Genomic DNA, 14227 nt, shown 5'->3' with positions numbered 1-14227 from the left:
GGCTTCCCTAGGTGGTCAAAGTAGGTACGGCTTTACATTTCGGTTAGCTTTCTTCCAAATGGCGGGTGATTTTAAGTCAGATTCCATCGATGGTACTTCAATTATTTCTCCAGACAACAATGGGTGGTAATTTTTCACTTTAATTAAACTTAGACGTTGAATAGTAACTTAATAAAAGTCTTCATAATTTACACCGAAAATCAACCCGCCATTTGTCTAACCCATTCGAGAGCCAGCCGCTAAATGTCGAACATTCCTCTCTCGTTCAAAGAGGAGAACGTCAAACTCTCACGGAACACGAATTCAAATTCTCCGCTAGGTGCGTATATGACAAATCAACCAGTGATGCCAACATAATTAGGTGTGGTATCGTTGCACGAAATTTTCAATATAAAAGATAATAATTAGAAATGGTTAATTACGCGAAAATTAGAGAAATAAATTAAGAGATCAAGACAAAATAATTATAAAAATAATTAAAGAGCTAATTTCGTAACGTGAACCGTTACAATACCAGAAAATACATAGCATGTGATGATAAAGATTATGGTACCAAGTGGTAAATGGTGACTTCTGAAAAGAGACATTATGAACGCTGACTTTTCATCGTTATGAACGTCCCATTGATTGTTTATATGTTGGTACCAAGGTATGTGTAGCTGTCCACCCTGTCAGTTGGTAGTTGGTTAACTAAAAGCTGTGTATTTAATATTTCGCGCTTACTGACTTCCATCTACTTACCTTTTTTATTGAGATTAAGTCCATGTTCTCTACTTATAATATGATATGATAACAAGGACTTAATTGAAAATCAATGATCGAAGACTTATGAGGCATGGACATCTACAAAACAAATAAATTGATAAGAATAATATAAATGAAAAACAAGGGGCCGCAATATTAATGGGAATTCAAGCGGGAAACAGTGCCTTATTATATACAGGGTGTAACAAACAGAGAGGCCATAAATTAAATCACATAGGTATTCTGTGACCAAAAATAGTTCGATTGAACCTAACTTAATTCAGTGCCGGATTAACCATTAGGCGGACTAGGCGGCTGCCTAGGGCCCGCGTCCCTCTCAAATGCATTAATTATTATTGAATTATTTAAGTAGTAAGATATGAAAAAATACAAAATGTTAAATAAATCAAATGCTAACGGAGACAAACAAAAAAGAGAATGGTTAATGTATGATTTTCAAACTCAGTTTTTTGTTTGTCTGCTGTCAAATTATGTCAGGAAAATACAACTGACTTCAAGCCAACATTAAGCATTTATCTCCAACAGCATTTTATATCATTCTATTCTCTCAATTTGTTTATCAATTTTGCAAGCAAATTTTTCTTAGAAGCTGTTAATTATTTAGGTATGGTTCAAGAAATATTCGTTTTTTTTTTAATTTTACCCACCGATAGTCCATTCAAAAACGTAAAATATTGCAAAACCTCCAAATTTTAAAGAACCTCTTGGATTGACATGAAATTTGGCATACACATAACTAACATGACAAAGAATAAAGTGATATTGTGCCGATGTATTCCTTTGCTTTTTGTTTGAGTCCACCCCTTTCGGGGATGAAAAAATATGTTCAAAACCAGTCCGGATGAACATTCGGACGTTCTGAATGAACATATTTTATTCAATCCATTGGGATTTTTAAAATTTTAGTAAATATACCTATTACATAAAAGTGGTTTTACTTCATGTTAGAGTTTGTTTAACTATATGGTATACAGCTAACTCAGGGAACTGCCCCTTTCTAGTTAATAAATAAGAGATTCCCAATAGGGAACTTGCACTAAAAAATTTTTTTGCATAAAATTATTAATTTATGTTTTAAAATGTTATATTCAAAATATTACGTCTTAACAATGAATAGTGTACGTACAACATCTGATCAAAGTTCCGCGCCTAAAATTTCCGTTTCAAACAACTTCAAAAGCGAGAGCTGGGGTCTGACGTCATAAGCCACTCATATCGTTTGCCCGTTCGATGGGCTATTGCATTTAATGCAGTTTCCCATAGATAAATAATATAGTTGAAATATCTTGTTTACTCTGTGGCAAAAATGATTTTTTCTGTGACAGGCAAAATATTAACATTTTATCTCTGTTGACATATATCAAAAAGTTCTTTTTTATGAAATTACTTTTGTCGTTTCTTGTGTTGAAGAACAAGGAAGAAACAAGTAACTTAAAAATAAACAAAACTTTTAGTAATAAAAGTAAGAGTAACTAAAAAGTATTTGTGCTACTATAGTATGCGGTCTAGGGTCGGGTTTCTACTATAGCTTGCGGTCTACCGAGGGATGCGGTGTAAGTATAAGCTGAGATGATAAAGATATTAACTTGTAAAATTACAATAATGATTCTTCTTATTTATGCGTATTATTAACTTTGTAAAGAAGGATTTTGTTGGCTATGTACACGTTCTATTGGTACGTCTGCTAATCACCATAATCTTTTCTCAGAAGTCTTTGAACACAATATTGAAAGGCTCCAGTAAGTACTAATAAACATTACAAGAAAATATAATCTTTATTATAATGCAAATTACACTGTAATCTTTTCCAGGATATACGAAATCCTTCGATTAGAGGTAGGTAGATCAAACCCACGGGGTAAACCTCATACTATAATATAATGGTACCAAACTATTGTTATAAACAGTTTAAACATGCTTATTAATAACTCTTACTTATTTGCCTTGACACCTCGCATTTCTCCAATAGAATAGCTTTCACTACTTTTTATAAAAGTTGCCACCATGAAGACATCAACGGTAGGTAAGTTGTCAGACTTACCCTCGTCCGTCATATTATGCGTTTTAAACTCTTTACAAAGTAGCACTCAACTTTATCAATTTCAGTTTAAAACTAAGCTGATTGGGGAACTACTTATTACAATATATAAGATGAACATAAATAATAGCTAGGAATTTTCCATTAAAGACGATTAAAATGTAATATACCCGTGATACCTACCCTAATCGCGTTGTTTCCGACTGCTTAGCCCGGTTGACCGTGGCCCGTGACGTCGGACCAATAGAAGAACGTTCAAGAGCCTCCTAAGACATTTGAATTTTATAGCATTTTCAAAGCGTCGTAATTAGCGTGTGGGTTAAAAATATTTGTTTTTTTCGCATGCAAGCGTTTTAAGATCATGTTACGTTATGTTTTTTAATATCATTTTAATATTTAAAAATTTATGCAAGTTCCCTATTGCGTAGGTACTTACTTACACAATACCTAAATATTTTCTAACCGACATTAAAATGTTCATGCTTATCGTATTCCAAGTCATTTTTTTCTCCTATTTTTGCCCAGGGGCGTCATTTGAAATTTTGTTTGGGGGGGGGGGAAGCACTATATATACAATACGTCGATACATTAAGTAACGTAAGTGACATTTTTGAAAATCATGTTTTTCCATTAAACTAACGCTATTATTGATTAGAAGGTTACTGACAAAGTGTAGTAAGCCTATAAATATTATGTTTAAAGTAATTCTAGGCTTACTACACTTTGGCAGTACCTTCTAAACAATAATAGCGTTAGTTTAATGGAAAAACATGATTTTCGCCAAAAATGTCACTTAAGACCGCGTCCCACCATCAAATAATTTGATCAAACTGGTTTGAGCAAACTGAAAGTGACAGTTAGTGACGTCACATCCTGAGTGTTCATTGTGGATAATGATGAAAAATTTTAATTTTAAATAAAGTACAAACAAGTTAGACAACTCAATACAAAAAATTTGATCAAACTAGGCTGATAGTGAGAGCACAGATTTTTAGAATTTCAAAAAAACTGCAATTGTGACGTCACTTTGACGTACATCCTCAAGTACGTCAAGTTTGCTCAAACTGTTTGATCAAATTATTTGATGGTGAGACGCGGCCTTTACGTTACTTTGCCAAAAATGTATCGACATTATATAATGATGTTATGATGAATATTGATGTATTTTCTGTAAATTTCAGTCATTTTCAGGGCCAGGGGGGGCAAATGCCCCCCGGACGCCCAAATGACGCCCCTGTTTGCCTGAATATATTAATTCTCCACTTTAACATCTCATACTTACATAATATTATAGTTTATAAAATCCTTAATTTATCAGAAATTTTCCTCATTGCAGCAACGTCGCGAAGAGCTTAAATCCCCACAAACTAGTCCGAAATCGACGTTACCCCCGGTTGCGCTTATTATTCCCCTTTCTTATCGTCCCCTCACAACATATCCCTGTATACTTAAGTGTGTCGATGATATACGCCTGCGCCAACACATTGATCACCGATTCAGTAGGGTAGTTCAGCACCCCTTGCCAGGCCTTCGGGGCTTCGCGCGATTCAGTTTCAGCCATCACGAACCACAATCGCCTTACTTACGTACGTTACAAAAAAAAATTGAAAAAATATTTGTGTAACGGCGGTGACAGGCTGGAACAATAGTTGTAAGGTGACACTGGCATGAAAATAGCGGTTACTGGTGAGTTTGGAAACTTTAAAAGTGTGGTTAAAGTCTTTTTAAACCTCGTTGTTAAATTTTGTCCTAATATTCTATCATTTTTGCCAATTTTGCCGGCCTAAATTGTTTTGTTAAAACGTGTCGTGTCAGAAAAGCTTCTAAATTACTTTAAATTTAGTAAGTTAGTTACGCAGTTGAGTATAAGTACTTAGATATTAAATAAAATCAAATAATCAATACATTAGGGTAAGTAGCGCGCGCATTTTGCCAATTGCAGTTCCCTTTTTGGCTGTCTCGTGGCAAGGGTTAGGGGGTGTTTTAAATACAAACCGGAACCGTCTGGGATTTAACTGTTTGTGACAGTTTTTTTATTGTTTAAATATTAGTTTAACATAAAGTATGTACGGTTGATTTATTGTCCAACAACCATGTGTTTCAAAAATATTCCGGTAAGTTGTTTTTATAATAGGTGATAGCAGCTGTTTTTGACAATTATACAGGGTGATTCATTGTGTGTTGTTTTCAAAGTAGAAAATACTTTTATACACACACCGGCAAAATTAGCCGAACACCTTAAAAATGGGACATGTTTGGTGTCTCGAATTTCCTAAACCTGTTATCAGATTTGAGTGATTCTTTTAGTATGTTATAGCCTTATTAGTTAAGAATATCGGTGTAATAATATTGATGCTAGACAGGTAAATGTCATTTTATACCGGGTGTTACAATCACACTGTGTTTTTTCTTAAAGTTCGGATCACCCTGTGGAATATCCTAGCATATGTAAAATATCAAAATTAATACTCGATTGTAGACTTTGTTAACATTTTCTTTTTTGATTCATTTGCATATGTTGGAAAATAAAAAAGTTATGTGCTTTAACAACTAGCCATGTTTTTTATCAATAAATCCTCATAGTAGGGGAGGAAAGTATGCTAAATTTGTAGTTACTCGGGCGTTATGGCTTATGGGGACCTATTGGATTGTGTAAGAGTAGGTTCTAAAACCAAAAAAAGTTAAGTTAGGTTTTCCATAAAGTGTGGGACTCTCCATTTTTAATTTAATTCTCCATTTCCACCAATCGTTTTTTCCGATTATAGCGACATCTATCCATAATTGGAAAAAATGTTGCGAATAAAAGTTGCTTATTTTTACGTCAAGGATCCAAATCTGCAATAAAAATTGGGGGCTCCTATTTAAAATTTTAACCCTACCTCCGTGGGGGGTCTTGTGTTGTGCCATTCGGTAGATTTTTAAAAAATATTGAATAGGTGTATTTTGCAGTTTTACGATCTGATGTTCATTTCGCGAAATATCGCAGGGTTCGTATTTAAAATTTTTAATTTACCCCCCACCCCTCTCCGTGGGGTATCACGAGCCCCTACAGGTGGGGTGGGGGATTTAATTTAAAATCTTAAATAGGAGCCCCAGTTTTTATTGCAGATTTGGATTCTTTACGTAAAAATAAGCAACTTTTATTCGACACATTTTTTCGAATTATGGATAGATAGCGCTATAGTCGGAGAAAAATGATTGTTTCAAATGGAAAATTAAATTAAAAAATGAAAAGTCCCCCACTTCATGGAAAACTTAACTTAACCTTTTTCTGATTTTAGCACATACCTACTCTTCACAAACCAATAGGTCCCCATAACGCTCGAGTAACTGCAAAAGTATACTTTCCTCCCCTACTATGAGAATTTATTGATGAAAAACATGGATATAGTTCTTAACGGACATACCTTTTTTATTATTTCACATAAGTAAATGAATCTAAAAAAAATGTTAAGAAAGCCTCAGTCTACAATCGACTATTAATTTTGATATTCTACATATATGCTAGAATTTTCCACAGGGTGTTCCAAACTTTAAGAAAAAAACAGAATATGATTGGTACACCCGGTATAAAATGGTATTTACCTGTCTAGCAACAATATTATTACTACGATATTCTTAAATAATAAGGCTATAACATACTAAAAGAATCACTCAAATCGGACCAGCGGTTTAGGAAATTCGAGACATCAAACTTGTCCCATTTTTAAGGTGTTCGGCTAATTTTGCCGGTGTGTATTACGGATCTTAGATTTTACCTACAACTTTAAGTACATATCTGTAAATTACCAAAAGTAGATGATATATGTCTATTTTTTATTAAAGATACTCTTTTATATAGTAATAATCTTTATTAAAACTTGAAGAGGGCATATCTACATACCTTTTTGTCATTAGGAAGAAGAATCTCTTGACTAAAAAATTGACATATTATTTAATATTATTTCTAATTTGTGATAGTTACATGTTACATGTCAAATTTTTGTTGTCTTTTTTCAAAACATTAATATCGGCGGATAGCCGTTACGCCTAGTTTATTCAAATATTTTTATTACTGCCTCTTTCTTTGTCTTTAATATGCCCTATCAGAATTATTTAATGCTGGCCATCACCACAGCGAAGATTTTAGGTAGTAAGTTTCGATCAAAGAAATTTTAATTTTACATCATCAAAGAAAGAAGATATCGGTACGATCAAAGAAATTTAATTTTTGTCTACAAACCTTTAGTCAAGTCGTAATCTTTTTTGAATTGGACAAATTCTATATGAGTCTATTTTTTTATGAAATCATTTTAGGGTGTACCTTGTATCAATCATCACGATATACGCCAATCGCAAACCTTGTGCTTAATTTTTTATTTAACAAATGAAAAAAATCGAAATTTTTTATTTTTTTCGCCTATACTTATAGGCTATTGATTATGTTCAAAATAAGAGAGCTAAAAGGAACTACAACGTTAACGGGATTTTATTGTTTCATATAGTCAATGGACCTCTAAATTTGAAAAAACCGCGGAGTGCTACCATTTAAATGAGTGCGTTTTTGCGAAATGGGTGAATTAGTACCTAGGGAGCGTTCAAGTATTACGTAACGCGATTTTTGACCCCCCTTCCCCCTACGTAACGCACTCTAATGGGCGTTTAACTATTACGTAACGCAATTTTTGAAGATTTGTGACCCCCCCCCCCCCCCATTATTACAGTTAATATTACATTTTAAAGTCAAAAATATTTTTATTTACAAAAATATATTCACAAGAAAAGCAAAAAAACAACACGAAAGAAAGCAATTTTGTTTTTTGCCTCATAACTTTTTTCCACGGGGATATAGGTATAGGCATTGCTTCAGAAGAAATTAACTTACATCATTGATTAATCAATGCTTACATTCTTTCTCTTTAAATAGACGTTTAGTAGAAGTCTCTAAGATTTATATTTTCCGAAATAGGATTTTTCAAAATGCGCCGCTCACAGCATTTTTGGACCATTTTACCCATTATTTCGCAAACAATGTTCTGTAACTTTTTTTACGTATTTCTAGGTATATGCAACGGTACATTTATTAGAGGAGTCAATTACCTTTAAAATGGTCTATTGTATAAGGTTGCTTGACTATTTTGAAGCAAGTTCTGCTTTTTCAAGGTTTCATACTTTTAATGATTTTTGATATTTTTTATGATTATTTTTTAAATTTCTCATTATGACTTTTTTTCTTGTACATTTAGGGATATACATTGTATAATAGAAAACAGCATATTTTCTTTACTTTAAAATGGTGTATTCTTAAAAAATCTAGGACTATTTTTAAACAAAATATCCGTAGGATATCCAAGAATATCCGTAATTTGAAACAAAATTAAAATTTTTTATTTTTTTTTCAATTACAAGAATATAATTGCATAGTATAATATAATTTTTAATTTCAAATAATTTTTCTTGATAACACTTTTCGATATTGTGAAATATAAAGGTACTTTACTTTTGAGCAAATTCATATTTTTTAACATACCTCGTACACTATTAATAAAATTTTATATCTGATGATAGCATTTTAGGTTTCAGCTCGCATTTTATAAAGAATAACTTTTTTTCATAAAATTAATACTAAAAAAGTTTTCCATATGGTTGCAACTATTGCATGTGTATTGTATATGACACACTTTGAAAAAGCATATCTTCTTTAAAAAAAGTCCTCGAATTTTTTACAGTACACCATTTTAAAGTAAATAAAATGAGCTTTCCTTTTTATTACACAATACATATACCCAAATATACAATTAAAAAAGTTATAATGAGCAATTTAAAAATAATCGTAAAATATATCAAAAATCATTAAAAGTATAAAATTTTGAAAAACCATATCTTGCTTAAATATAGCCATACGGCCTTCTCCGATAGAACATTTTAAAGGTAATTGACTTCTCTTTCTACTAAATACCATTGCGTATACCTAGAAATCGGTAGAAAAAAGTTACAGAACAATGTTTGCGACGTAACAAGGAAAATATCCCAAAATCGCTGAGAGTGGCGAAATTTGAAAAATCATATTTGGAAATTGTAAATCACAGGGACTTCTACCAAACGCCATTTTAAAGAGGAAGGATGGAAGTTTTTTTTCTGTGAAGCAATACCTATATTACCTATACCTATATCCCCGTGAAAAAAAGTTATGGGGCAAAAAATAAAATTGCCATCTTTAACGTTTTTTTCTTGCTTTTTTTGGATATATTTTTGTAAGAAAACACGTTTTTGACTTTAAAATGTGATAATTTCGATAGTAAATATTACCTGGAATAGTTTTCCTATAGACGTGTTTGCACTAAATATGCATAGAACTCACCCCAATTCGCCCTGTGTCTAGGGACTAATTCACCCCTTTCTCAAAAACGCACCAATTTAAATGGTAGTGTTGTTTTTTCTGCGATTTTTTTTCAAATATAGAGGTCCATTGACTATATGAAACAATAAAACCCTGTTAACGTTGTAGTTCCTTTCTAAAATACATAATCAATAGCCTATTAACTGGGAATATATTGCTCCAACAAAAAAAAAAATTTTTGTTTAATTTTTTTATTTTACATAACACTTCTTCTTCTTCTTCAGGTGTCATCTCCGCTACGGAGGTTGGCAATCATCATAGCTATTTTAATTTTTGAGGCAGTAGCTCTAAATAGTTGTTTTGAGCTGCATCCAAACCATTCTCTCAGGTTCTTCAGCCATGAAATTCGTCTTCTTCCGATGCTTCTTCTACCATCTATCTTTCCTTGCATTGACACTTGACATAACACTTGACTAACTAGATATTGAACATTTAATTTTTATTGTTTAAAAACTAGCAATAACTGGGGAAAAAGTGCAAAAAATGTTTTTTCCTTTAAATTTGTTCGACCCCTTAAACATAACTTAGAGCCTTCATATTCCGCCTAAAAAAATTTATAATAAGCACGAATGAAGTATGTGCTAAATTTCAGTTTATTAGTTTTTGCATAAAAATTTTGCAACCCAGGCTCCGCAAAAAACATTGCAAATGGGCAAAATTATGCTGGGCCCAAAATAAGCACTTTAAATAATCGAAAAAATTTTTGCTTTTAAAGACAGGCCCAATCTTTTAAACACACTTTGAAGACAGAATACTTGACTAGCTAGAAAAAATAGATAATTTGAAAAATAGCAATAATTAGGAAAAGGCTGTGAATTAAACTTACGTGCAAAGAAATCGTCCCACCTAAAAATTTGGTCATTTTTGAAGTCTCGTATTTCCTAAACCTGTTGACCAATTTAAGTGATTTTTTTAATATGTTTTAGCCTTATCCTTCAACAATATCGCTGTAATAATATTATTGTAAGTGTTATTTTATACTAGGTGTAACAATGATAGTGTGTTTTTTCCTCAAAGTTCGGAACACCCTCTGAAATATTCTAGCATATAATATAAAATATTGAAATTAAAACTCAACTGTAGCCTTAGGCTTTCTTAACATTTTGCTTTTTGATTCATTCGCTTATGTTGGATAATAAAAAAATTAGGTATTTTAACAACTAGCAACGTTCTTCATCAATACAGGGTGTTTCTAAATAAGTGCGACAAACTTTAAGGGGTAATTCTGCATGAAAAAATAATGACCGTCAGGTTTATAATCATATGTTCTCATATGCTTCGTTTCAGAAATACGGGATGTTGAATTTGTTCGTATAATCTGACGATTTATTTATTGCTCTAAAACCGCATGAGATATACAAATGAAATTGGGTAGGTTTTAAGAGGTAATTATTGCGCATTTTTTGGCATACAGTTAAGAATTTTATATTCACCATTGGCGTGCATACGGATAATATGCCCGTTTACTATGAACCGTATGCACGCCAATGGTGAATATAAAATTCTTAATTGTATGTCAAATATGCGCAAACTACCTCTTAACAGGTTCACTGTCCAGGTTTTAGAGTGGAAATTGCTCATAAGTCCAGTTATGTTTTTGTAAAAATTGAGATCTTCTGGCTTTAAATAAACAAATAATGTTGTAAAATATATAAATATGTAACTAAAAACAATTTGTTTTAAAGCAGCGGTGCTCAAAGAGTCGATCGCCAAAGTTTTTGAAGTCGATCGCGATTCACGGAAAAAATACACATGGAAAAGGTGGAGACTGCGCTCACTTATGGATATTATGAAGTGCATTAACATCCAAGTAAAATTAAGATGAAAAACATCTTTACTTACAACTTTCTATAGTTACAACGTTTTATCAAATAGTAATGTGATATAAAGTTTTTTATTTTCAATTTTTTTTACTAGCAGTCGATCGCTGGATGCTTGCAGTATATGTGGTAGATCCCATGCAGTTTAAGTCTGATCACCACTGTTTTAAAGCATACCACATATGGACTGTGGACTCTATAGAACAAAAATGACCAAAAGTTGTCCCGTGAGTCCACAGACCATTATGTGGTATGTGCGTACTTTCCTCATTTTATCAATTTTTCCCTGTATCAAATAAGAAATGGCATAGACAACTCATCAATTACGATAAACTTAGGTCGTCTTTATGTTCTAAGACAACAGAATACTTAAAATAAGCTACCAATTCGCAAGACCTTGAACTGGTACAAAAAAGTTGCTGTCGATGTTCTGTTTGGAGTGGGTATCATAAATACAGTTTATTTGTTCAATAAATTGAACCAGCAAAATAAATGTACAATATTGCAGGCCCAAATGGGTATTGTGAAAAATCTTTTGGGTATAAACGTTGTTCAGACACCTGCAATACCTCGTCACAAGTACATCATTTTCTTAAACCGCTGGATAGAAAAAATGGAAAAATTACTCGACGTAAGTGTACCGGATGCTAGAATGAATTTCGTCAAAAAAGAGAAACATTAGCAGCTGCCACTATAAAGCCAAAAGAGTTTCACAAATATGCAACATCTGTACCAAACCCTATTGTCTACAACAGGGATCACCAATTAGCGGACCGCGGTCCGCATCCGGACCGTGAGCTACTTTTGTGCGGACCGTCAATAAATTCAGAATATAACATATACCTAGTGTTTGGCAATTTTGAAAATATTTGGCCACGAAATTGTGTACTATGTTTGGCTCAACTTATGTGTGCGAAGCCGCTTTATCAAGAATGAACTTTATTAAAAATCGGTGGAGACCTCACTTAACAGATGAATATCTCAACTCCCTAATGAGACTCAGTTGCACTAAACTCGCTCCAAACGTCAGACAGGTTGTACATAAAAAATGTCATTTTTCTCTCTGATAATTTAATTTTGTAAAGAGTTTTCCCTCTTATTGTTATATTTGTTAATCATTAATTTTGAAATTAAGTAAGGTGTAATATAAAATTGTCATGTGCATTTTTTATATTCATTTCCTGTCTACTATATGTTAAGTAGGAGTACTTTTCAGATGTGCATTCAATTAAAATAATTTTAAGATTTAATAAGTTTGCAACAAACACCTTGCATTGAAACAAATGTAGAAAAGATAACATGTTAATTAGCATTTTGTACTATGATTATTTATTTTAAATTCCTCAGTTTCCTTTCTACAAAATTGAAGATGTCTAAAAATTTCATTAGCATTCAAAATATAATTCCTAATTTTTAAAATATTCTCAGTAACAATTTTCAATACTGCTATTTTCAAAATATACTGATAATAACATCACAACAATACACAATGAATTTATATTTTATTTATTGTACCAGGAAAACTTACAGAAAAGTATAGAGTAACCAAAAAACAATCAGATATTATTAGTTTTCCTTTCCATATTTGTCCATGTGTGTGAGGCCACTTTCATATGAAAAAGTGTTTCTGACTCGATTTCTTTGCGGATTCCTGTTCAAAAATGTCCCCTTTAAACAAATCAGAAGGGTGCCGGGTGAAACATTTTTAGGTTTCTTAGGTAATTATAAACAATAAAGGTCTCTTGTCATATTTCTGAAAAGTTGAATACTTTTCGAGTTATAAGCAATTTAAAATCTGAAAAATGCGAAAATATGCATTTCGATGCTTGAAAACTCATAAGTTTTAATAAAATGACAGATCTTTTTTATTTAAGATGACCCAAAAATGCTAAAAACCTATTTTCGCGGGCAAAAAAGATGATATTTTGAATTTGTTAAAAAAAATATTAAACAATTTCTGCCCAAAAATTTCGCCCGGCACCTTTCTGATTTGTTTATAGAGGATATTTTTTAACAAGAATCCACAAATAAACCGAATCAGAACAGTCAGAAACAGGCAGCATAACCCTCAGGGAAACTAATTGGTGACCCCTGGTCTACAATGTTTCCAAAAAGTACATTGAACATATAACTTTTTTCAATACTTTTTCTTTTTCAATAAATATTTACTTTTCATTATATCGTATATTATTATTTTATCTTACATATCAATTTTTTAGTTCGCTAAAAGTGAAAACGCAATAAAATATAGGTGTTTAGTTTCGATATTACATTTATCGCAATTACGATAAAATTACACATTTTTTTCTTTGTCCCAACACTATTTATAATATATGGAATATGTTCTATCAAGTTCACGTCTAATAAAGGCCATTCTCCTCACGTCCACTTTTATAAACAACCTGAAAATTGTATCTACGAACAGACCACATATGGTCTGTGAACTGGTAGTGCTTTTAGTCCACAGACGAATGTGGTCTGTGGACAGTGAACCTGTTAAAACCCACCAAATTTCATTTGCATATCTCAACCGGTTTTAAAGCAGTAAATAAATCGTCAGTTTGTAAAAAAAATTCAATATCCCGTATCTCGAAAACGATGCATTTGCGGACATATGTTTATAAATGAAACGGTCATTATTTTTTCATGCAGAATTACCCCTTAAAGTTTGTTGCACTTATTTTGAAACACCCTGTATTGATGAAGAACGTTGCTAGTTGTTAAAATACCTAACTTTTTTATTATCCAACATAAGCGAATGAATCAAAAAGCAAAATGTTAAGAAAGCCTAAGGCTACAGTTGAGTTTTAATTTCAATATTTTATATATGCTAGGCTAGAGTATTCCACAGGGTGTTCCGAACTTTGAGGAAAAAACACACTATCATTGTTACACCCGGTATAAAATAACACTTAAACCTGTTTAGCAATAATATTATTACAGCGATATTGTTGAAGAATAAGGCTATAACATATTAAAAAAATCACTTAAATCGGCCAACAACTTTAGGAAATACGAGACTTCAAAAATGACCAAATTTTTAGGTGGGCCGATTTCTATGCACGTAAGTTTATGTTTAAGGGGTAGGAAAAAAATTTAATTTTTGCACTTTTTACCAATTATTGCTAGTTTTCAAACAACAAAGTTTAAATTTCTGGCTGGTCAAATATTATTTAATACTAAAAACGAAACTTTTACCCAGTACCGGCGCTAGGGTATAAGGCG

General features: G+C 32.2%; 1 protein-coding gene across 2 annotated transcripts in view; it reads left to right on the top strand.

Annotated features, from left to right (window-relative positions):
* Positions 1 to 4318: 4318 nt before the first annotated feature.
* Positions 4319 to 14227, top strand: part of LOC114331873 (uncharacterized) — a 58667-nt gene continuing 48758 nt past the window's right edge. The window contains exon 1 of one of the 2 annotated variants that reach the window (XM_028281552.2): positions 4319 to 4489. In XM_028281552.2, coding sequence (XP_028137353.2) covers positions 4471 to 4489 — 19 coding nt within the window. In that variant the 5' untranslated portion in view covers positions 4319 to 4470. Of the gene's footprint in view, positions 4490 to 4745; positions 4918 to 14227 lie in introns of those variants that run through there. The other variant, XM_028281553.2, reaches the window with a different exon arrangement.

The sequence above is a fragment of the Diabrotica virgifera genome, chromosome 1, assembly GCF_917563875.1.
Source record: "Diabrotica virgifera virgifera chromosome 1, PGI_DIABVI_V3a".
NCBI lineage: Eukaryota > Metazoa > Arthropoda > Insecta > Coleoptera > Chrysomelidae > Diabrotica > Diabrotica virgifera.
Note: the sequence above shows the minus strand (reverse complement) of the source record. Positions and strands in the feature narration are given on the sequence as shown.